The sequence below is a fragment of the Rattus norvegicus genome, chromosome 16 (genome assembly GCF_021556685.1).
Source record: "Rattus norvegicus strain SHRSP/BbbUtx chromosome 16, alternate assembly SHRSP_T2T, whole genome shotgun sequence".
Classification (NCBI taxonomy): Eukaryota; Metazoa; Chordata; class Mammalia; order Rodentia; family Muridae; genus Rattus; species Rattus norvegicus.
Window position 1 is genome coordinate 26,303,390 of NC_141549.1, and position 23,698 is coordinate 26,327,087.

At 44.1% G+C, this 23,698-nt stretch overlaps 1 protein-coding gene across 2 annotated transcripts in view; it reads right to left on the reverse strand.

Annotated features, from left to right (window-relative positions):
* Window positions 1-1,202: 1,202 nt before the first annotated feature.
* Window positions 1,203-23,698, reverse strand: part of LOC148000499 (uncharacterized) — a 51,894-nt gene continuing 29,398 nt past the window's right edge. The window contains exons 10-13 of one of the 2 annotated variants that reach the window (XM_087589415.1): window positions 22,421-22,549; window positions 2,349-11,509; window positions 1,924-2,246; window positions 1,203-1,348 (exon numbers count right to left, since the gene is read on the reverse strand). In XM_087589415.1, coding sequence (XP_087445541.1) covers window positions 1,326-1,348; window positions 1,924-2,246; window positions 2,349-11,509; window positions 22,421-22,549 — 9,636 coding nt within the window. In that variant the 3' untranslated portion in view covers window positions 1,203-1,325. Of the gene's footprint in view, window positions 1,349-1,923; window positions 2,247-2,348; window positions 11,510-22,420; window positions 22,550-23,698 lie in introns of those variants that run through there. The other variant, XM_087589416.1, reaches the window with a different exon arrangement.

The window sequence follows — 23,698 nt, forward strand, 5'->3', positions numbered from 1 at the left end:
CAGGAGGCAGCCCATAAAATACAGGATGCCCATGATAGACTCTACAGACCCAAGAAGGTAGAAAAGAAGGGCACAAGAAAGGATATTTGAGAATATAGAATGGTCATGGAAGGCATATGGATGGATGAAAGGAGCTGATTAAGAAAGGAGATAGAAAGGGATAGGGTCAGGCAGGGTTCAGTGTGGGAAGGAGGAGGGAACCATGATAATGAATGGAGATCTGTAACTTGTAAGGGTGTTGAGTGAGGGTACAACCTCAGAGAGAGAGACAGAGAATGGGATAGGGGAGGCACACAAGAATCAGTGGAGGTTGTGAATCATAGCCTTGGGGATACAGAGCCTGGGGTGACTGGCTCTTCTAGCTACGCAGCAAGCCCACTGGAGCAATTCGAACATCAACCCAACCACAAAACTTTAAATCCAATTTTTTTCCTGTCTACAGTCAATGAAGGAACAGGGCTGGAGGAGAGACTGAGGGAAAAGCCAACCACCAGCCTACCCAACTTGAAACCCATCGCATTGTCAAGCAACAGTCCCTGACACTATTAATGATATCCTGTTATGCTTGCAGACAGAGTCTAGCATAGGCTGTCCCATGAGAGGGTTCACCCAGAAGCTGACTTAGATGAACACTCCCAGCTAAAATTGGATGGATCTTGAAGACTGTCATGGAAAAATAAGTGGAAGGATTGCAGTCCCTCAGACGATAAGAACGCCACAGGAAGACTAACCAAATCACCTGACCTGGACTCTTAGGGCTCTTAGAGACTGAACCACCAACCAAAGAACATACAGAGGCTGGTCCTAAGCCTCCACACACATAGGTAGGAGATGTGCAGCTTGATCTTTGTGTGAGTCCCAAACAATTACAGCATGGGTTATCCTAAAGGATGTTGCCTGTATGCAGAATAGGTTCTTCTAGCTAGATTGTGTCCTCTGACTCAGTGGGAGAGGAAGGGATTAGTCTCACAGAGACTTCATGTTCCAGGGTGGGAAGATAACCAAATGGCCCCTACCCACTGAGAGGAGAAGGAGAGTGGGGCACAAGGGAACAATTATGGGAGAGGCTGACAGGGAGGGGGCAGTGAGCAGGATGTAAAGTAAATAAGTAAATATTAAAATTGAAAATATTAAAATTGAAAATAATTGAAAAAAGTTTCCAGGAAGCATCACATGGCACAACTGAGACTCCAATGAAACAATCAATTTTTACTTCAGTCTACAATCAGACTGAACATTTTATTTTAAAATTTATATATATGATCAATTCTCCCACACAGACTGTGTTTTGATATTCCAATCGATCCTGGAGGAGCATCAAGGGTCTAGGGATCAGGAGCCGCAGCCACTAGAAGAAAAAGAAGAATTATTAACAGTATCATCAGGCACATCTCTGGTGATATTGTCATGCCCAGCATCAACAACATCAGTGTCATATTCATGTAGATATCAATGTAGACATATCAATGTAGAGAGAAACAGTGAGAAGGTGGATGCTTCTCTTGTTATTTTTAATCTCAGAAGTTGCTTCTTTTGGAATGTTGCAGTCAAAGGCTATGCTAACTTCAGAAGTCAGAGTTCAGAATGACAGTGATAAATAGACAATAACATTTAACAGGAAGTTTTCCCGGCTTAGTCATTCAGGAAACACATGTTTTCACTGGAAGTGACAATAATCTCCTCATTCTAGAATAGGAAACATCCAAGTAGGAAAAAATATTACCTGGTCAGTTGTATTTCTCTAAACTGGATTTGTTACATTATGAAAATTATTTTCTATAAATTGAGAAAAAATAAAGTTTTCAGGTTCTAGGTTATGCGTAAATAGCCCTATAGAAGTATGAAATTTATTAACAAAAGAGACCTAGGTTTCTAGTAAAACAATCTTAATCTATTTTAAGCTACTATTTTAGTTTAACTTACCTGGTCCGACTCTCTTCTTAGTGGGAGCTCCTTGGCCATTTTCTTCATGCCATGCTTGTTGAATTTGGATTTTCATCCATGTTATGATGGATAAGAGTGAGGATATAAGCCATATGAAGAGCAAAAAAGGTATGCGTGGTATCTCTGTTGCCCGAAGATATCCACTCTCCCTGAGAAGGATCAAGCTGTGGTTTATTGGTTCAGCTCGTGCGGAAGCATGAAAAATATCCTCAGCACCCTGAGTAGCAGGCAGACCTTCTTCTACGTCAGGAGTAAAAGAAGATTCCTCATCTGAAGTAGCAGAATCAAATATTTCTTCTTCACTAAGGGATATCAAAAGAGTCAGGTTAGTCATTTGAATGGAGTCAAGGGAATAACAAGTGCAGGAACCAGGAGTGGGCTCTGGGTCAGCATGGGGTTTGTACCTTGTACTCTCCTTGTAAAGAGGTAAATCAACTACATAATCCAATCCAATGTGACTAGCTGGTCCTGAGTCATGACTCTCAACTAACACACTACTGTCAGCAGCACATGTAACAGACAGCCGAGGTTCAAGAGCAGCCAGACAGTCAGCAACAATGGCAGGATCTGTAGGCTCAGCATCAATAGCAGCCATACTGTCAGCAGGGTGGGTGAACATACTGGACTCAGGCTGAACAGCAGGCAGACAGTCAGCAGTACTGGAGCAATTAGTATGTTCAGGCTCAACAGCAGTCAGAATGTCAGCATGGTGGGTGGCCATAGTTGGCTCTGGCTCAGCAGAGTCCAGACAGTCAGCAGCTTTGGTGGAATTAGTCAGTTCAGGCTCAATAGCTACCAAACTGTCAGCAGGGTGTGGGGACATAGATGACTCAGGCTGAACAGAATCCAGACAGTCAGCAGGGTGGTTTGACCTAGTTAGCTCAGGCTGAACAGTAGCCAGACAATCAGCAGCTTTGGTGGAAAAAGTAGGCTCAGGCTCAACAGATGCCAAAGTGTCAGCAGGCTGGGTGGACATGGTTGGCTCAGCCTTGAGAGAAGCCAAACAGTCAGCAGCTTTATTGGCATGAGACAGCTCATGCTCAAGAGCAGCCAGACTGTCGGAACGGGGGGTGGGCATAGCTGGCTCTTGTTCAATAGAGTCCAGACCGTCAGCAGCATTGGTAGAATTATTATGTTCAGGCTCAACAGCTGCCAAACTGTCAGCAGGCTGGGTGGACATGGTTGTCTCAGTCCCAACAGAAGCCAGACAATCAGTAGCATTGGTGGAATTAATCAGCTCAGCCTTGAGAGAAGCCAGACAGCCAGCATCTTTGTTGGCATGAGACAGCTCATGCTCAAGAGCAGCCAGACTGTCGGCACGGTGGGTGGACATAGCTGGCTCTGGCTCAACATAGGCCAGGCAGTCAGCAGCACTGGAGGATTTAGTCGACTCAGGCTCAAGAGCAGCCAGACAGTAAGCAGCATTGGTGGAATGTGTAGGCTCAAGCTCATCAGTAGCCATATTGTCAGCAGGGTGGGTGGACATAGTTGTCTCAGTCCCAACAGAAGCCAAACAATCAGAAGCATTGGTAGAATCAATTGACTCAGCCTTCTGAGAAGCCAGACAGTCAGCAGTGTTGTTGGAATTAGTCAGCTCATGCTCAAGAGCAGCCAGACTGTCGGCACGGTGGGTGGGCTTAGCTGGCTCTTGTTCAACAGAGTCCAGACCGTCAGCAGCATTGGTGGAATTATGTTCAGGCTCAACAGCTGCCAAACTGTCAGTAGGCTGGGTGGACATGGTTGTCTCAGTCCCAACAGAAGCCAGACAATCAGTAGCATTGATGGAATTAATCAGCTCAGCCTTGAGAGAAGCCAGACAGTCAGCATCTTTGTTGACATGAGACAGCTCATGCTCAAGAGCAGCCAGACTGTCGGCACGGTGGGTGGACATACCTGGCTCTGGCTCAACATAGGCCAGACAGTCAGCAGAATTGGAGGATTTAGTCGACTTAGGCTCAAGAGCAGCCAGACAGTAAGCAGCGTTGGTCGAATTTGTAGGCTCAAGCTCATCAGTAGCCATATTATCAGCAGGGTGTGTGGACATAGATGACTCAGGCTGAACAGAGTCCAGACAGTAAGCAGGGTGGTTTGACCTAGTTAGCTCTGGCAGAACAGTAGCCAGAAAATCAGCAGCTCTGGTGGAAATTGTAGGCTCAGGCTCAACAGCTGCCGAACTGTCAGCAGGCTGGGTGGACATGGTTGGCTCAGCCTTGAGAGAAGCCAGACAGTCAGCAGCTTTGTTGGCATGAGACAGCTCATGCTCAAGAGCAGCCAGACTGTCGGCATGGTGGGTGGACATAGCTGGCTCTGGCTCAACGGAGTCCAGACTGTCAGCAGCATTGGTAGAATCATTATAGTCAGGCTCATGAGCAATAGGAATATCAGCAAGGTGGGTAGACATGGTTGTCTCAGACCCAACAGAAGCCAGAATATCAGCAGTATTGGAGGAATTAGTCGACTGGGGCTCAAGAGCGGCCAGAAAGTAAGCAGCATTGGTGGAATGTGTAGGCTCAAGCTCATCCGTAGCCATATTGTCAGCAGGGTGGGTGGACATAGTTGTCTCAGTCCCAACAGAAGCCAAACAATCAGTAGCATTGGTAGAATCAATTGACTCAGCCTTCTGAGAAGCCAGACAGTCAGCAGTGTTGTTGGAATTAGTCAGCTCATGCTCAAGAGCAGCCAGACTGTTGGAACGGTGGGTGGGATTAGCTGGCTCTTGTTCAACAGAGCCCAGACCATCAGCAGCATTGGTGGAACTATCATGTTCAGGCTCAACAGCTGCCACACTGTCAGTAGGCTGGGTGGACATGGTTGTCTCAGTCCCAAAAGAAGCCAGAAAATCAGTAGCATTGATGGAATTAATCAGCTCAGTCTTGAGAGAAGGCAGACAGTCAGCATCTTTGTTGGCATGAGACAGCTCATGCTCAAGAGCAGCCAGACTGTCGGCACGGTGGGTGGACATACCTGGCTCTGGCTCAACATAGGCCAGACAGTCAGCAGCATTGGAGGATTTAGTCGACTCAGGCTCAAGAGCAGCCAGACAGTAAGCAGCGTTGGTCGAATTTGTAGGCTCAAGCTCATCAGTAGCCATATTATCAGCAGGGTGTGTGGACATAGATGACTCAGGCTGAACAGAGTCCAGACAGTAAGCAGGGTGGTTTGACCTAGTTAGCTCTGGCAGAACAGTAGCCAGAAAATCAGCAGCTCTGGTGGAAATTGTAGGCTCAGGCTCAACAGCTGCCAAACTGTCAGCAGGCTGGGTGGACATGGTTGTCTCAGTCCCAACAGAAGCCAGACAATCAGTAGCATTGGTGGAATTAATCAGCTCAGCCTTGAGAGAAGCCAGACAGCCAGCATCTTTGTTGGCATGAGACAGCTCATGCTCAAGAGCAGCCAGACTGTCGGCACGGTGGGTGGACATAGCTGGCTCTGGCTCAACATAGGCCAGGCAGTCAGCAGCACTGGAGGATTTAGTCGACTCAGGCTCAAGAGCAGCCAGACAGTAAGCAGCATTGGTGGAATGTGTAGGCTCAAGCTCATCAGTAGCCATATTGTCAGCAGGGTGGGTGGACATAGTTGTCTCAGTCCCAACAGAAGCCAAACAATCAGAAGCATTGGTAGAATCAATTGACTCAGCCTTCTGAGAAGCCAGACAGTCAGCAGTGTTGTTGGAATTAGTCAGCTCATGCTCAAGAGCAGCCAGACTGTCGGCACGGTGGGTGGGCTTAGCTGGCTCTTGTTCAACAGAGTCCAGACCGTCAGCAGCATTGGTGGAATTATGTTCAGGCTCAACAGCTGCCAAACTGTCAGTAGGCTGGGTGGACATGGTTGTCTCAGTCCCAACAGAAGCCAGACAATCAGTAGCATTGATGGAATTAATCAGCTCAGCCTTGAGAGAAGCCAGACAGTCAGCATCTTTGTTGACATGAGACAGCTCATGCTCAAGAGCAGCCAGACTGTCGGCACGGTGGGTGGACATACCTGGCTCTGGCTCAACATAGGCCAGACAGTCAGCAGAATTGGAGGATTTAGTCGACTTAGGCTCAAGAGCAGCCAGACAGTAAGCAGCGTTGGTCGAATTTGTAGGCTCAAGCTCATCAGTAGCCATATTATCAGCAGGGTGTGTGGACATAGATGACTCAGGCTGAACAGAGTCCAGACAGTAAGCAGGGTGGTTTGACCTAGTTAGCTCTGGCAGAACAGTAGCCAGAAAATCAGCAGCTCTGGTGGAAATTGTAGGCTCAGGCTCAACAGCTGCCGAACTGTCAGCAGGCTGGGTGGACATGGTTGGCTCAGCCTTGAGAGAAGCCAGACAGTCAGCAGCTTTGTTGGCATGAGACAGCTCATGCTCAAGAGCAGCCAGACTGTCGGCATGGTGGGTGGACATAGCTGGCTCTGGCTCAACGGAGTCCAGACTGTCAGCAGCATTGGTAGAATCATTATAGTCAGGCTCATGAGCAATAGGAATATCAGCAAGGTGGGTAGACATGGTTGTCTCAGACCCAACAGAAGCCAGAATATCAGCAGTATTGGAGGAATTAGTCGACTGGGGCTCAAGAGCGGCCAGAAAGTAAGCAGCATTGGTGGAATGTGTAGGCTCAAGCTCATCCGTAGCCATATTGTCAGCAGGGTGGGTGGACATAGTTGTCTCAGTCCCAACAGAAGCCAAACAATCAGTAGCATTGGTAGAATCAATTGACTCAGCCTTCTGAGAAGCCAGACAGTCAGCAGTGTTGTTGGAATTAGTCAGCTCATGCTCAAGAGCAGCCAGACTGTTGGAACGGTGGGTGGGATTAGCTGGCTCTTGTTCAACAGAGCCCAGACCATCAGCAGCATTGGTGGAACTATCATGTTCAGGCTCAACAGCTGCCACACTGTCAGTAGGCTGGGTGGACATGGTTGTCTCAGTCCCAAAAGAAGCCAGAAAATCAGTAGCATTGATGGAATTAATCAGCTCAGTCTTGAGAGAAGGCAGACAGTCAGCATCTTTGTTGGCATGAGACAGCTCATGCTCAAGAGCAGCCAGACTGTCGGCACGGTGGGTGGACATACCTGGCTCTGGCTCAACATAGGCCAGACAGTCAGCAGCATTGGAGGATTTAGTCGACTCAGGCTCAAGAGCAGCCAGACAGTAAGCAGCGTTGGTCGAATTTGTAGGCTCAAGCTCATCAGTAGCCATATTATCAGCAGGGTGTGTGGACATAGATGACTCAGGCTGAACAGAGTCCAGACAGTCAGCAGGGTGGTTTGACCTAGTTAGCTCTGGCAGAACAGTAGCCAGAAAATCAGCAGCTCTGGTGGAAATTGTAGGCTCAGGCTCAACAGCTGCCAAACTGTCAGCAGGCTGGGTGGACATGGTTGTCTCAGTCCCAACAGAAGCCAGACAATCAGTAGCATTGGTGGAATTAATCAGCTCAGCCTTGAGAGAAGCCAGACAGCCAGCATCTTTGTTGGCATGAGACAGCTCATGCTCAAGAGCAGCCAGACTGTCGGCACGGTGGGTGGACATAGCTGGCTCTGGCTCAACATAGGCCAGGCAGTCAGCAGCACTGGAGGATTTAGTCGACTCAGGCTCAAGAGCAGCCAGACAGTAAGCAGCATTGGTGGAATGTGTAGGCTCAAGCTCATCAGTAGCCATATTGTCAGCAGGGTGGGTGGACATAGTTGTCTCAGTCCCAACAGAAGCCAAACAATCAGAAGCATTGGTAGAATCAATTGACTCAGCCTTCTGAGAAGCCAGACAGTCAGCAGTGTTGTTGGAATTAGTCAGCTCATGCTCAAGAGCAGCCAGACTGTCGGCATGGTGGGTGGGCTTAGCTGGCTCTTGTTCAACAGAGTCCAGACCGTCAGCAGCATTGGTGGAATTATGTTCAGGCTCAACAGCTGCCAAACTGTCAGTAGGCTGGGTGGACATGGTTGTCTCAGTCCCAACAGAAGCCAGACAATCAGTAGCATTGATGGAATTAATCAGCTCAGCCTTGAGAGAAGCCAGACAGTCAGCATCTTTGTTGACATGAGACAGCTCATGCTCAAGAGCAGCCAGACTGTTGGCACGGTGGGTGGACATAGCTGGCTCTGGCTCAACGGAGTCCAGACTGTCAGCAGCATTGGTAGAATCATTATAGTCAGGCTCATGAGCAATAGGAATATCAGCAAGGTGGGTAGACATGGTTGTCTCAGACCCAACAGAAGCCAGAATATCAGCAGCATTGGAGGAATTAGTCGACTGGGGCTCAAGAGCCGCCAGAAAGTAAGCAGCATTGGTGGAATGTGTAGCCTCAAGCTCATCAGTAGCCATATTGTCAGCCGGGTGGGTGGACATAGTTGTCTCAGTCCCAACAGAAGCCAAACAATCAGTAGCATTGGTAGAATCAATTGACTCAGCCTTCTGAGAAGCCAGACAGTCAGCAGTGTTGTTGGAATTAGTCAGCTCATGCTCAAGAGCAGCCAGACTGTCGGCACGGTAGGTGGGCTTAGATGGCTCTTGTTCAACAGAGTCCTTACCGTCAGCAGTATTGGTGGAATTATGTTCAGGCTCAACAGCTGCCAAATTGTCAGTAGGCTGGGTGGACATGGTTGTCTCAGTCCCAACAGAAGCCAGACAATCAGTAGCATTGGTGGAATTAATCAGCTCAGCCTTGAGAGAAGCCAGACAGTCAGCATCTTTGTTGGCATGAGACAGCTCATGCTCAAGAGCAGCCAGACTGTCGGCACGGTGGGTGGACATAGCTGGCTCTGGCTCAACATAGGCCAGACAGTCAGCAGCATTGGAGGATTTAGTCGACTCAGGCTCAAGAGCAGCCAGTGTGTCAGCAGGGTGCTTGGACATAGTTGGCTCTGGTTCCACATCAGGCAGACTGTCAGCAGGGTGGGTGGACATGTTTGGCTCAGGCTCAAGGTCAGCCAGACAGTCAGCAGCTTTGGTACAAGTATTATGTGCAGGCTCGTCAGCAGTCAGAATGTCAGCAGGGTGGGTGGACATAGTCGGCTCAGGCTCAACAGCTGCCATACTGTCAGCAGGGTCGGTGGACATAGCGGGCTCTGGTGCAACAGCAGCCCGACAGTCAGCGGCATTGGTAGAAATAGTCGGATCAGGCTCAAGGTCAGCCAGACAGTCAGCAGTGTTGTTGAAATTAGTCAGCTCAGGCTCAAGAGCAGCCAGAGTGTCAGCAGGGTGGGTGGACATAGTTGGCTCTGGTTCCACATCTGGCAGACAGTCAGCAGGGTAGGTGGACATAGTTGGCTCTGGTGCAACAGCAGCCTGAAAGTCAGCGGCATTGGTAGAAATAGTCGGATCAGGCTCAAGGTCAGCCAGACAGTCAGCAGTGTTGTTGAAATTGGTCAGCTCAGGCTCAAGAGCAGCCAGAGTGTCAGCAGGGTGGGTGGACATAGTTGGCTCTGGTTCCACATCAGGCAGACTGTCAGCAGGGTGGGTGGACATGTTTGGCTCAGGCTCAAGGTCAGCCCGACAGTCAGCAGCTTTGGTAGAAGTATTATGTTCAGGCTCGTCAGCAGTCAGAATGTCAGCAGGGTGGGTGGACATAGTCGGCTCAGGCTCAACAGCTGCCATACTGTCAGCAGGGTTGGTGGACATAGCGGGCTCTGGTGCAACAGCAGCCCGACAGTCAGCGGCATTGGTAGAAATAGTCGGATCAGGCTCAAGGTCAGCCAGACAGTCAGCAGTGTTGTTGGAATTAGTCAGCTCAGGCTCAAGAGCAGCCAGAGTGTCAGCAGGGTGGGTGGACATAGTTGGCTCTGGTTCCACATCAGGCAGACAGTCAGCAGGGTGGGTGGACATAGTTGGCTCTGGTGCAACAGCAGCCTGAAAGTCAGCGGCATTGGTAGAAATAGTCGGATCAGGCTCAAGGTCAGCCAGACAGTCAGCAGTGTTGTTGAAATTGGTCAGCTCAAGCTCAAGAGCAGCCAGAGTGTCAGCAGGGTGGGTGGACATAGTTGGCTCTGGTTCCACATCAGGCAGACTGTCAGCAGGGTGGGTGGACATGTTTGGCTCAGGCTCAAGGTCAGCCAGACAGTCAGCAGCTTTGGTAGAATTATTATGTTCAGGCTCATCAGCAGTCAGAATGTCAGCAGGGTGGGTGGACATAGTCGGCTCAGGCTCAACAGCTGCCATACTGTCAGCAGGGTTGGTGGACATAGCAGGCTCTGGTGCAACAGCAGCCTGAAAGTCAGCGGCATTGGTAGAAATCGTCGGATCAGGCTCAAGGTCAGCCAGACAGTCAGCAGTGTTGTTGGAATTAGTCAGCTCAGGCTCAAGAGCAGCCAGAGTGTCAGCAGGGTGGGTGGACATAGTTGGCTCTGGTTCCACATCTGGCAGACAGTCAGCAGGGTAGGTGGACATAGCAGGCTCTGGTGCAACAGCAGCCTGAAAGTCAGCGGCATTGGTAGAAATCGTCGGATCAGGCTCAAGGTCAGCCAGACAGTGAGCAGTGTTGTTGGAATTAGTCAGCTCAGGCTCAAGAGCAGCCAGAGTGTCAGCAGGGTGGGTGGACATAGTTGGCTCTGGTTCCACATCTGGCAGACAGTCAGCAGGGTAGGTGGACATAGTTGGCTCTGGTGCAACAGCAGCCTGAAAGTCAGCGGCATTGGTAGAAATAGTCGGATCAGGCTCAAGGTCAGCCAGACAGTCAGCAGTGTTGTTGAAATTGGTCAGCTCAGGCTCAAGAGCAGCCAGAGTGTCAGCAGGGTGGGTGGACATAGTTGGCTCTGGTTCCACATCAGGCAGACTGTCAGCAGGGTGGGTGGACATGTTTGGCTCAGGCTCAAGGTCAGCCAGACAGTCAGCAGTGTTGTTGAAAGTAGTCAGCTCAGGCTCAAGAGCAGCCAGAGTGTCAGCAGGGTGGGTGGTCATAGTTGGCTCTGGTTCCACATCAGGCAGACAGTCAGCAGGGTGGGTGGACATAGTTGGCTCTGGTGCAACAGCAGCCTGAAAGTCAGCGGCATTGGTAGAAATCGTCGGATCAGGCTCAAGGTCAGCCAGACAGTCAGCAGTGTTGTTGGAATTAGTCAGTTCAGGCTCAAGAGCAGCCAGAGTGTCAGCAGGGTGGGTGGACATAGTTGGCTCTGGTTCCACATCAGGCAGACTATCAGCAGGGTGGGTGGACATGTTTGGCTCAGGCTCAAGGTCAGCCAGACAGTCAGCAGTGTTGTTGAAAGTAGTCAGCTCAGGCTCAAGAGCAGCCAGAGTGTCAGCAGGGTGGGTGGACATAGTTGGCTCTGGTTCCACATCAGGCAGACAGTCAGCAGGGTGGGTGGACATAGTTGGCTCTGGTGCAACAGCAGCCTGAAAGTCAGCGGCATTGGTAGAAATAGTCGGATCAGGCTCAAGGTCAGCCAGACAGTCAGCAGTGTTGTTGGAATTAGTCAGCTCACGCTCAAGAGCAGCCAGACAGTCAGTAGCATTTGTAGAATTTGTTGGGTCAGGCTCGGCAGCATCCAGGCTGTCAGCAGTAGAGGTGGAAGCTTCACGATCAGCAGTAGCCTTAGGAATAGAATTTCTATGCTCAGAAGACACCGCATAGAAATTATCTGTTTCATATTTTTCATCCTAAAACGAAAATTAGCAGTGATACTTTTGATTGAAAATTTACTGATTTTATTCATTCTATCACCCTTCTGATAATGTCAGAACCTGGATTCATAGTCCCCAAACTATTTGTGTATTCTGTCGAAAGTTAGCACGACATTCAGTGACATTCAGTGAAGTCTGCTTCCTGTCTGCTTGAGTAATTGGCCCAGAGTTTTTCAAAGTCTTTACTGTGGATCTCTTTAGGTTTATACTTAGATTTCTTCTGCTCTTTGCTACCTGAAGTCATTTTTCCTTGTAAGATGGAAATATATAAATAGAAAGGACAAAATGTGACTCTTGGCCTCTGATGTTTTGCTCTACTCTTCCTCTAAATAGTGATTTTGTAATATTCTCTTTCCTTCATATTCTATGGTTCATTCTGCACTGTTTCTCTCTAAAACTCTCCAAGTAAAAAGGCCACCTCCCTCCCTCCGCCCCTCCCTTCCTCCTCCCTCCTTCCTCTCTCTCTCTCTCTCTCTCTCTCTCTCCCCCCGTCTTTTTGTACTTTCTGCTGCACTACCCCTCAAGTAGCCACTTTTCTTATTCCTTCGTGAGAGAGATGGGAATATTCTTTATACCAAATCTTTCTCTGGATAATCACCTTCTCTTTCATGCAATTAAGCATCACGTTTAAACGAGGTGCTTCATTCTATAAACTAAGGTTACATTGATTACTTAGCATTAAGGGTGGGTACTAAGGAAATGTCTACATTCCAGTTTGAGAGATTAAAGGTCTGTGCAAAGGCTGAACCACAGCAATTAGTAGAAATTTGTTTATAAGTAAACAACGCAATCTGGGAGGAGGGCACAGTATCGTCAACTATTCTGTAACATCATGACTATTGCTACACTTACAGGATGTATATTAAGACCTCATCCAGCACCTCTGTGGTGGCTTGAATGTCAACAGCCCCATAGGCTCACATTATGCTTGCTGTGCAGAGCGCTGAATTATTTTCAATAGGAGTAGGTGGTGGGGCTGTTTTGTAGTAAAACTGTTGCCAGGATGAGGTTTAAGATTTCAATAAAGAGACAGAGCTGGAAACAGAGTAGAACAATAGTGCTTTCTTTTGGCATCTGAGACACCGCCAGAACCTGAAGGGACTGACCATATAAACAGTTCTCTACACCCAAATCCTGTGGGAGGGAGAGCTAAACCTTCAGAGAGGCAGACATGCCTGGGAAACCAGAAGAGACTGCACTCTGCACACATTACTGACTCCAGAGGAAAACACCAAAGGCCATCTGGAACCCTGATGCACAGAAGCTCCCGGAAAGGGCGGCTCAGAATTTCCTGGTGGCTGCCGCCTCGGAGAGCTCATAAGCAACACCCCATGAGCAACCTTGAGCCTCCGGATCACAGGTAAGACCAACTTTTCTGCTCCAAGTGACCTGCCTGGTGAATTCAGGGCACAGGCCCACAGGAACAGCTGAAGACCTGTAGATAGGAAAAAACTACACGCCCCAAAGCAGAACACTCTGTTCCCATAACTGGCTGAAAGAAAACAGGAAAACAGGTCTACAGCACTCCTGAAAAACAGGCATATAGGACAGTCTAGCCACTGTCAGAAATAGCAGAACAAAGTAACACTAGAGATAATCTGATGGCGAGAGGCAAGCACAGGAACCCAAGCAACAGAAACCAAGACTACATGGCATCATCGGAGCCCAATTCTCCCACCAAAGCAAACACAAAATATCCAAACACACAAGAAAAGCAAGATCTAGTTTCAAAATCATATTTGATCATGATGCTGGAGAACTTCCAGAAAGACATGAATAACTCCCTTAGAGAACAAGTAGAAGCCGACAGAGAGGAATCGCAAAAATCCCTGAAAGAATTCCAGGAAAACATAAATAAACAAGTAGAAGCCCATAGAGAGGAGTCACAAAAATCCCTGAAAGAATTCCAGGAAAACACAATCAAACAGTTGAAGGAATTGAAAATGGAAATAGAAGCAATCAAGAAAGAACACATGGAAACAACCCTGGAAATACAAAACCTAAAGAAGAGACAAGGAGCTGTAGATACGAGCTTCACCAACAGAATACAAGATATGGAAGAGAGAATCTCAGGAGCAGAAGATTCCATAGAAATCATCAACTCAACAGTCAAAGATAATGTAAAGCGGAAAAAGCTACTGGTCCAAAACATACAGGAAATCCAGGACTCAATGAGAAGATCAAACCTAAGGATAATAGGTATAGAAGAGAGTGAAGACTCCCAGCTCAAAGGACCAGTAAATATCTTCAACAAAATCATAGAAGAAATCTTCCCTAACCTAAAGAAAGAGATACCCATAAGCATACAAGAAGCCTACAGAACTCCAAATAGATTGGACCAGAAAAGAAACAGCTCCCGTCACATAATAGTCAAAACACCAAACGCACAAAATAAAGAAAGAATATTAAAAGCAGTAAGGGAAAAAGATCAAGTAACATAAAGGCAGACCTATCAGAATCATACAGACTTTTCGCCATTAACTATAAAATCCAGAAGATCCTGGACAGATGTCATACAGAACCTAAGAGAACACAAATGCCAGCTCAGGTTACTGCATCCTGCAAAACTCTCAATTAACATAGATGAAGAAACCAAGATATTCCAGGACAAAACCAAATTTACACAATATCTTTCTACAAATCCAGCACTACAAAGGATAATAAATGGTAAAGCCCAACATAAGGAGGCAAGAGATACCCTAGACGAAGCAAGAAACTAATCGTCTTGGCAACAAAACAAAGAGAAGAAAAGCGCACAAACATAACCTCATATCCAAATATGAATATAACAGGAAGCAATAATCACTATTCCTTAATATCTCTCAACATCAATGGCCTCAACTCCCCAATGAAAAGACATAGATTAACAAACTGGATACGCAACGAGGACCCTGCATTCTGCTGCCTACAGGAAACACACCTCAGAGACAAAGACAGACACTACCTCAGAGTGAAAGGCTGGAAAACAACTTTCCAAGCAAATGGTCAGAAGAAGCAAGCTGGAGTAGCCATTCTAATGTCAAATAAAATCAATTTTCAACCAAAAGTCATCAAAAAAGATAAGGAAGGACACTTTATATTCATCAAAGGAAAAATCCACCAAGATGAACTCTCAATCCTAAATATCTATGCCCCAAATACAAGGGCACCTACATACATAAAAGAAACCTTACTAAAGCTCAAAACGCACATTGCACCTCACACAATGATGGTAGGAGATTTCAACACCCCACTCTCATCAATGGACAGATCATGGAAATAGAAATTAAACAGAGACCTAGACAGATTAAGAGAATTCATGAGCCAAATGGACTTAACGGATATTTATAGAACATTCTATCCTAAAGCAAAAGGATATACCCTCTTCTCAGCTCCTCATGGTACTTTCTCCAAAATTGACCATATAATTGGTCAAAAAACGGGCCTCAACAGGTACAGAAAGATAGAAATAATCCCATGCATCTTATCAGACCACCATGGCCTAAAGTTGGTCTTCAATAACAATAATGGAAGAATGTCCACATATACGTGGAAATAAAACAATGCTCTATTCAATGATAACCAGGTCAAGGAAGAAATAAAGAAAGAAATTAAAGATTGCTTAGAATTTAATGAAAACGAAGGTACAACATACCCAAACTTATGGGACACAATGAAAGCTGTGCTATGAGGAAACTCATAACGCTGAGTGCCTGCAGAAAGAAACAGGAAAGAGCATATGTCAGCAGCTTGACAACACCCCTAAACGCTCTAGAACAAAAAGAAGCAAACACACCCAGGAGGAGTAGAATGCAGGAAATAATCAAACTCAGAGCTGAAATCAGCCAAGTAGAAACAAATGGACCATAGAAAGAATCAACAGAACCAAGAGATGGTTCTTTGAGACAATCATTAAGATAGATAAACCCTTAGCCAGACTAACTAGAGGACACAGAGAGTGTGTCCAAATTAACAAAATCAGAAATGAAAAGGGAGACATAACTACAGATTCAGACGAAATTCAAAAAATCATCAGATCTTAGTATAAAAGCCTGTATTCAACAAAACTTGAAAATCTGCAGGAAATGGACAATTTCCTAGACAGATACCAGGTACCAAAGTTAAATCAGGAACATATAAACCAGATAAACAACCCCATAACTCCTAAGGAAATGGAAGCAGTCATTAAAGGTCTCCCAACCAAAAAGGGCCCAGGTCCAGACGGATTCAGTGCAGAATTCTATCAGACCTTCATAGAAGACCTCATACCAATATTCTCCAAACTATTCCACAAAAATGAAACAAACGGAGCACTACCGAATTCCTTCTATGAAGCCACAATTACTCTTATACCTAAACCACACAAAGACCCAACAAAGAAAGAGAACCTCAGAACAATTTCCCTTATGAATATCGACACAAGAATACTCAATAAATATCTGGCAAACCAAATCCAAGAGCACATCAAAACAATCATCCACCATGATCAAGTAGGCTTCATCCCAGGCATGCAGGGATAGTTTAATATACGGAAAACCATCAACGTGATCCATTATATAAACAAACTGAAAGAACAGAACCACATGATCATTTCATTAGATGCTGAGAAAGCATTTGACAAAATTCAACACCACTTCATGATAAAAGTCCTGGAAAGAATAGGAATTCAAGGCCCATACCTAAACATAGTAAAAGCCATATAGAGCAAACCAGTTGCTAACATTAAACAATATGGAGAGAAACTTGAAGCAATCCCACTAAAATCAGGGACTAGACAAGGCTGCCCACTCTCTCCCTACTTATTCAATATAGTTCTTGAAGTTCTAGCCAGAGCAATCAGACAACAAATGGAGGTCAAGGGGATACAGATGGGAAAAGAAGAAGTCAAAATATCACTATTTGCAGATGATATGATAGTACATTTAAGTGATCCCAAAAGTTCCACCAGAGAACTACTAAAGCTGATAAACAACTTCAGCAAAGTGGTTGGGTATAAAATTAACTCAAATAAATCAGTAGCCTTCCTCTACACAAAAGAGAAAAAGCTGAGAAAGAAATTAGGGAAATAACACCCTTCATAATAGATCCAAATAATATAAAGTACCTCGGTGTGACTTTATCCAAGCAAGTAAAAGATCTGTACAATAAGAACTTCAAGACTCTGAAGAAAGAAATTGAAGAAGACCTCAGAAGATGGAAAGATCTTCCATGCTCATGGATTGGCAGGATTAATATAGTAAAAATGGCCATCTTACCGAAAGCAATCTACAGATTCAATGCAATCCCCATCAAAATACCAATCCAGTTCTTCAAAGAGTTAGAAAGAACAATTTGCAAATTCATCAACAAAAAGCCCAAGATAGCTAAAACTATCCTCAACAATAAAAGGACTTCAGGAGGAATCACTATCCCTGAACTCAAGCACTATTACAGAGCAATAATGATAAAAACTGCATGGTATTGGAACAGAGACAGACAGATAGACCAATGAAACAGAATTGAAGACCCAGAAATGAACCCACACACCTATGGGCACTTGATTTTTGACAAAGGAGCCAAAACCATCCAATGGAAAAAAGATAGCATTTTCAGCAAATGGTGCTGGTTCAACTGGAGGTCAACATGTAGAAGAATGCAGATCGATCCATGCTTATCACCCTGTACAAAGCTTAAGTCCAAGTGGATCAAGGACCTCCACATCAAACCAGATACACTCAAACTAATAGAAGAAAAACTAGGGAAGCATCTGGAACACATGGGCACTGGAAAAAATTTCCTGAACAAAACACCAATGGCTTATGCTCTAAGATCAAGAATCGACAAATGGGATCTCATAAAACTGCAAAGCTTCTGTAAGGCAAAGGACACTGTGGGTAGGACAAAACGGCCACCAACAGATTGGGAAAAGATCTTTACCAATCCTACAACAGATAGAGGCCTTATATCCAAAATATACAAAGAACTCAAGAAGTTAGACTGCAGCGAGACAAATAACCCTATTAAAAAATGGGGTTCAGAGCTAAACAAAGAATTCACAGCTGAGGAAGGCGAAATGGCTGAGAAACATCTAAAGTAATGTTCAACATCTTTAGTCATAATGGAAATGCAAATCAAAACAACCCTGAGATTTCACCTCACACCAGTGAGAATGGCTAAGATCAAAAACTCAGGTGACAGCAAATGCTGGCGAGGATGTGGAGAAAGAGGAACACTCCTCCATTGTTGGTGGGAAAGCAGACTGGTGCAACCATTCTGGAAATCAGTCTGGAGGTTCCTCAGAAAATTGGACATTGAACTGCCTGAGGATCCAGCTATACCTCTCTTGGGCACATACCCAAAAGTTGCCCCGACATATAAAAAAGACACGTGCTCCACTATGTTCATAGCAGCCTTATTTATAATAGCCAGAAGCTGGAAAGAACCCAGATGCCCTTCAACAGAGGAATGGATACAGAAAATATGGTACATCTACACAATGGAATATTACTCAGCTATCAAAAACAATGACTTTATGAAATTCGTAGGCAAATGGCTGCAACTGGAAAATATCATCCTGAGTGAGGCAACCCAATCACAGAAAAACACACATGGTATGCACTCATTGATAAGTGGCTATTAGCCCAAATGCTTGAATTACCCTAGATGCATAGAACAAATGAAACTCAAGACGGATGATCAAAATGTGAATGCTGCACTCCTTCTTTAAAAGGGGAACAAGAATACCCTTGGCAGGGAATAGAGAGGCAAAGATTAAAACAGACACAGAAGGAACACCCATTCAGAGCCTGCCCCACATGTGGCCCAATCATATACAGCCACCCAATTAGACAATATGGATAAAGCGATGAAGTGCATGCCGTCAGGATATGGATGTAGATCTCTCCTGAGAGACACAGCCAGAATACAGCAAATACAGAGGCGAATGCCAGCAGCAAACCACTGAACTGAGAACGGGACCCCCATTGAAGGAATCAGAGAAAGAACTCGAAGAGCTCGAAGGAGCTCGAGACCCCTTATGAACAACAATGCCAAGCAACCAGAGCTTCCAGGGACTAAGCCACTACCTAAAGACTATACATGGACTGACCCTGGACTCTGACCTCATAGGTAGCAATAAATATTCTAGTAAGATCACCAGTGGAAGGGGAAGCCCTGGGTCCTGCTAAGACTGAACCCCCAGTGAACGTGATTGTTGGGAGGAGGGCAGCAATGGGGGGAGGATGGGGAGGGGAACACCCATAAAGAAGGGGAGGGGGAGGGATTAGGGGGATGTTGGCCTAGAAACCAGGAAAGGGAATAACATTCGAAATGTAAATAAGAAATACTCAAGTTAATAAAAAAAAAAGATTTCAATAGACTGGTGTCATTTCCACTAAGTTCTCTCTTTCCTGTGTAGGTCAAGATGTGATCTCTCAGCTGCTGCTTCATCGTCATGCTTGTCTGCCTGAATCATGATGGTGATTTCTGTATCCAATCTAACCAAGAGACCCACTTCACACCATCTCTTTCTTCTAAACATTTTCTTTCCCATGATATTTTTTACAACTATAGAAAGTGACTAACATAAGCATCAGCTAGTTACAATAAGAGTGTATTTAACAGAGTCTGAAGGATTCATTCAAAGCTGTGAAGTGGTGTTACCCAGGGGATTTGGTCACAAAATGTGTTATCAAATTCCATAAAGCTAGCTTAGATAGGATGCCCGGAACACTCGTTGATTTAAATAGATAAATTCAGGAAGTTGGGCTTGTGAATGGGTTTGATGCTGCATTGTAAATGGGAAGCCTCATTGACTCATACTGCATAAGAAATAAGATCTTCACATGTTTGTTCTTCCTTACACCTCAGGGAAACCCATAACATGGCAGTCTACTTTTGACTTTCAGTGCCAGGTTTGAGGATGATTTACGTTTCTTACTTGCAAAACTGACACGTCAAACATTCTCTGCATCAACAAGCAATATATCACAGAGAAGATTCAACAGAACAGGTGAAGGAGCACTGTTGATCAAAGAATAATGTTGAAGAAGCATGCATTTCCTCTTAGTGTTCACACTATTAAAATGGATCATGAGAGAATTTAAGTTCCTTGGATTTCCTGAGAAAGACAGACTTGAATATAGCAAACCATGGGGTATGTTACACACATAGTCATGTTTTCATATGCAATGTGTTACCAGACTACTTATCACTACCCCATTGAACCATCTGGCTGGCAAATATGCATATACACATGTGTGTGCACTTATACGCATGTATGTATTTGTAACTACATATGTGTACGTGAGAAGATGTGTATACATGCATATATATGCAAGTATATGTATATATGTATATATATGTATATATATTTACTGCTTTTAAAATAAAAGGAGAAAGATTGGTGTATAGCCGTTTAGAATAAAAATGAAATGTAGTAAGTGTGAATTTCTCATTCATGTGATCTTTTTCTTTCAGCCAAACTAGGCATCACCTTTGAAATGTGCCTGTGTCATTGTAAATCCTGCTGGCTGTACTTGTTTATAATGACTTATACCTGGTATTCCGCTAGCATGGGGTAGAGAACTGGTATTAACTAGCTAAGGTCTTTCATTTTTTTATTTTATACTCATTACACTGCATTTCCCATGTAGTCTTGTGGGAAGTCTTGTGTTCGTTTGGTTTTATTCAAATTTAACATCAGAAATGATGTTTAGTTTTACTTCAGTGACATTTATTCCTTGGAAGAATGGAAACTACCTTTGTCTTAGTTGTCTCTGTAAGATCCCACTGCTGTAATGATATTGTGGATTGTATTCTAATCATGGGCATATAAAATTTAGTTACTATATTCATCACCATTATTTGTACATTCCATAGCATCATAAAATTCTAGTTAGGATAAAATGTGTTTGCATTAGAAATTTTAGTTTAGAAAATTCTAATGACTTTTCACTGCAATAGAAGGTGATTGCCGAGTGAATTTCTGTTTATTAAAGTACCTGAGTTCTATGTCTTTGCTAAGTTCTTCCTAGAATAAAAATTACTCAGGTTCATCACCTCTAGTAGTTAATTGGAAACCAAATTGATCTAGGCATAAACGAAGAGCATTTGAGTTTGGTTTCTGTAAATTACAGTTTCTAATGATTCCATTATGTGTAATAATTATATCTGAACTTCCTCTTTCCTAATGATGAAATTAGAGGTCTAGAGGAAGGTAGTTAGCTACGTGTTGACAGTATGCAGTGGAGTAAGGAGTAAGTAGTGTGTGTAAGATCAGCAGACACACCCTTCTGCTTGCTTTGTAACTTCTGAAAGGGGATTTAAACAGGAAAGATGGCTGTTACTTTTGAATTTGTTTCTGTACTTTCTGTGACAAAATATCTGATGGGGAAAACCAGTCACTTATTTCAAGGAAGGAACAGGGAGGCCTGACTTTTGGCAGTACATTGTTGGTTCTCACATGCTGGTAGACCGGGAAGCAGATAACACAGTACTGGTACCACAAGTAGTCATAGCCATTAAAATCTACCACTGAAAACCTTCTGCTAGCAAGGCCAGACCCCGAAAGTTAAACAATCTCCCATCAGTGACCAAGTGTTCAATCACATGAACTCCCATCTCTTTGTCTGATCCTCCCATGCACTGCTTAGCATTTGTGTTAATGTTAAATAACCCCCCCACACACACATGCAGAGTTTATCTACTGTTTGTCTGTTAATGCTAACCAAAGTGTAAATCATACTACCAATGTGATAAACCTACTTGGCAGCCTGACTGACAACTTGAATTTGATACCTGAGACTGGAAACAGAGGAAGGGAAAGATTGATTCATACAAGTTATCTTTTGATACCTACAATTCAACTTACATTCTCCTACTCCCCAAATAAATTAAGTACAGAATGACCTTGAACTGACAGAGACCATCCTGCCTGATTTATGAGTTCATGAATTAACTGTGTACACCAACATACCCAGCCTCCTGTTGTGGGCACCCCGCCTATAAGTACTTTGGACTTCAATGGGTAAAACCAGAATGCTGAGGTCCTGTCCAGGAAGTTAAGAAATATCAGAAGACTGACTTCTTATTTCCCCTTATGATAATTTTAATCTTTTTGCCTATCAAACATATTAAATCTGTGTGCTGGAAAAGGGGCTGAGGAGTTTAAAACATTCATTGCTCCTCCAGGACACCTGGCTTTGCTTTGTAAAACACATAATATTGGTTGACAAAATTCTGGAACAACAAGAACAAAGGATGAAATGACCTCTTCTGATTTTTGTGGGAAGCACACGCACATGGTATACAGACAGAATACACGCAAAACATTCACACACATAAAGTCAGTCAATCCAAAGTAAATGAAGCACAACTATGGTGGTCGCTTTCATGTTGACTGTACCTATTTCCAGGAGCATGTACTATTTGGTTTCTGTATTTTTATGACTTCTCCTCAGTGAGTTAAAAACATGCTCATTTTCTGTTTTTTCTTCTGTTTCCATAGTCTAATTTACTATTATTACATTTTATGACAGTGATTCTCAACCTGTCTGTCATACCCTATTGGAGGAGGGCATAGAACAGTCTCACACAGGTTGGCAAAGACCTTCTGAAAATACCAATACGACATTACAGTTGATGATATTATCAATCTGACACTGATGCAGTAGCAACATAACAGTTGTATGGTTGGGAATCACCACAGCATGAGGAACTGTATTAAAGGTCACAGCGTTAGGAAGGTTGAGAAGCAATGCCTAATGCAGTGACTGGCAAGGAGTGAGGATATGGAGAGTGTGAAGGGAATGCTCAAGGCTGATCTTTCTCTACTCGTTCACTACTTGCACTAGGAAGGCATAGGCACAAACACCCATCACTCCCCTTCACAAAAGGAAATAGGTTACTTCTCACATCAGTGGGGATTACTGTTGCAGATGTATTTTCTTCCCATACTTCAAGAATTGGGTCTACCCGAGAAGACACATAAACTCCAGATTTTCTAAAAATATTTTGGATCTTCTTAGGTATTATATGGAATTTTCTTCCCGATTCTCCCTGCAATGCAGAGAAGAGAGTTTACTTTTTATTTGGTCTTGAAATTAACTCTATTCTTTTAGGATGCATGCTTTCAAATCAACAATGTTCTTTAGGAATTACAGGATATTGACACATGAAAATCAAAATTATTAAATATAAAATATCTTCTTATATGCCTATTTACAACTTAATAGGATACCATCAAGAAGTTAAAATATTTATGCTAGCCTAGATTAAGAGAAAATCATTAACTGACAAACTTGACCTTGTTCTTGTTGAGACTAAGCTTAATTCATTATCAGTCAATTATTCTGCTTCTAGTTTAAGATGATTATTAATATTAATGAGGCCCCTTCTAACAGTCTTCCTCTTCCATTGTGGGGAATCACAAAATGCACAGTTTTCATTTACAAATAAATGGCAATTTAATTGCTAGCACTGTCCATACCATAGAACCGGTGAAACTGCTTTATAGAAACACAATTGTCCACTGAGTCACATTCAAAAATCATTAAATTGCCACTCTTCATTCACACAGCCCCTCACTATAGGGCTATAGGTTATATAGAAACAGGTTTCTTAACCTGGAGCAGCTCACAGTGATAAAGCAGCCTCAGACTGGATATGGAAATATCTAAGTAAAGCACTACAATATTTTAACTGTTTGAATGTGGCACAAAGAATATAAGTTTATATTATTTTAAAATCCATAAAGAAGAACTTAAATGGAAATATACAGTAATTGACTCCCTGCATCTAAAAATGCTGGATAATTGGGAAAAACACTTGTTGTTTTTCTAGATGAAGAGCTTTTAACATACCCTCATAGAATCAAATAGAAAATGCTCTATTCTCATAAGACAAACTTGATGAACATATTACAAACTGCTACATAGCCACAATTTCTCCTTAGTGTAAATACACATGAAATAGAGAAACCAAGGAGATGCTCTCATACAGGATCCTAAAATAGCAGTGTCCAAAGGTAGATAAAAATTGCATGCATTTTCCTGAGGGTAAAGTCACTTAGGAGATTCATGGATTATAGAAATGTCTGGACTTACTAAGAAGTACTTATTATATATAAGTATACAGTAGCTATCATCAGACACACCAGGAGAGATCATCATATCTCATTATAGATGGTCGTCAGTCAACATGTGGTTG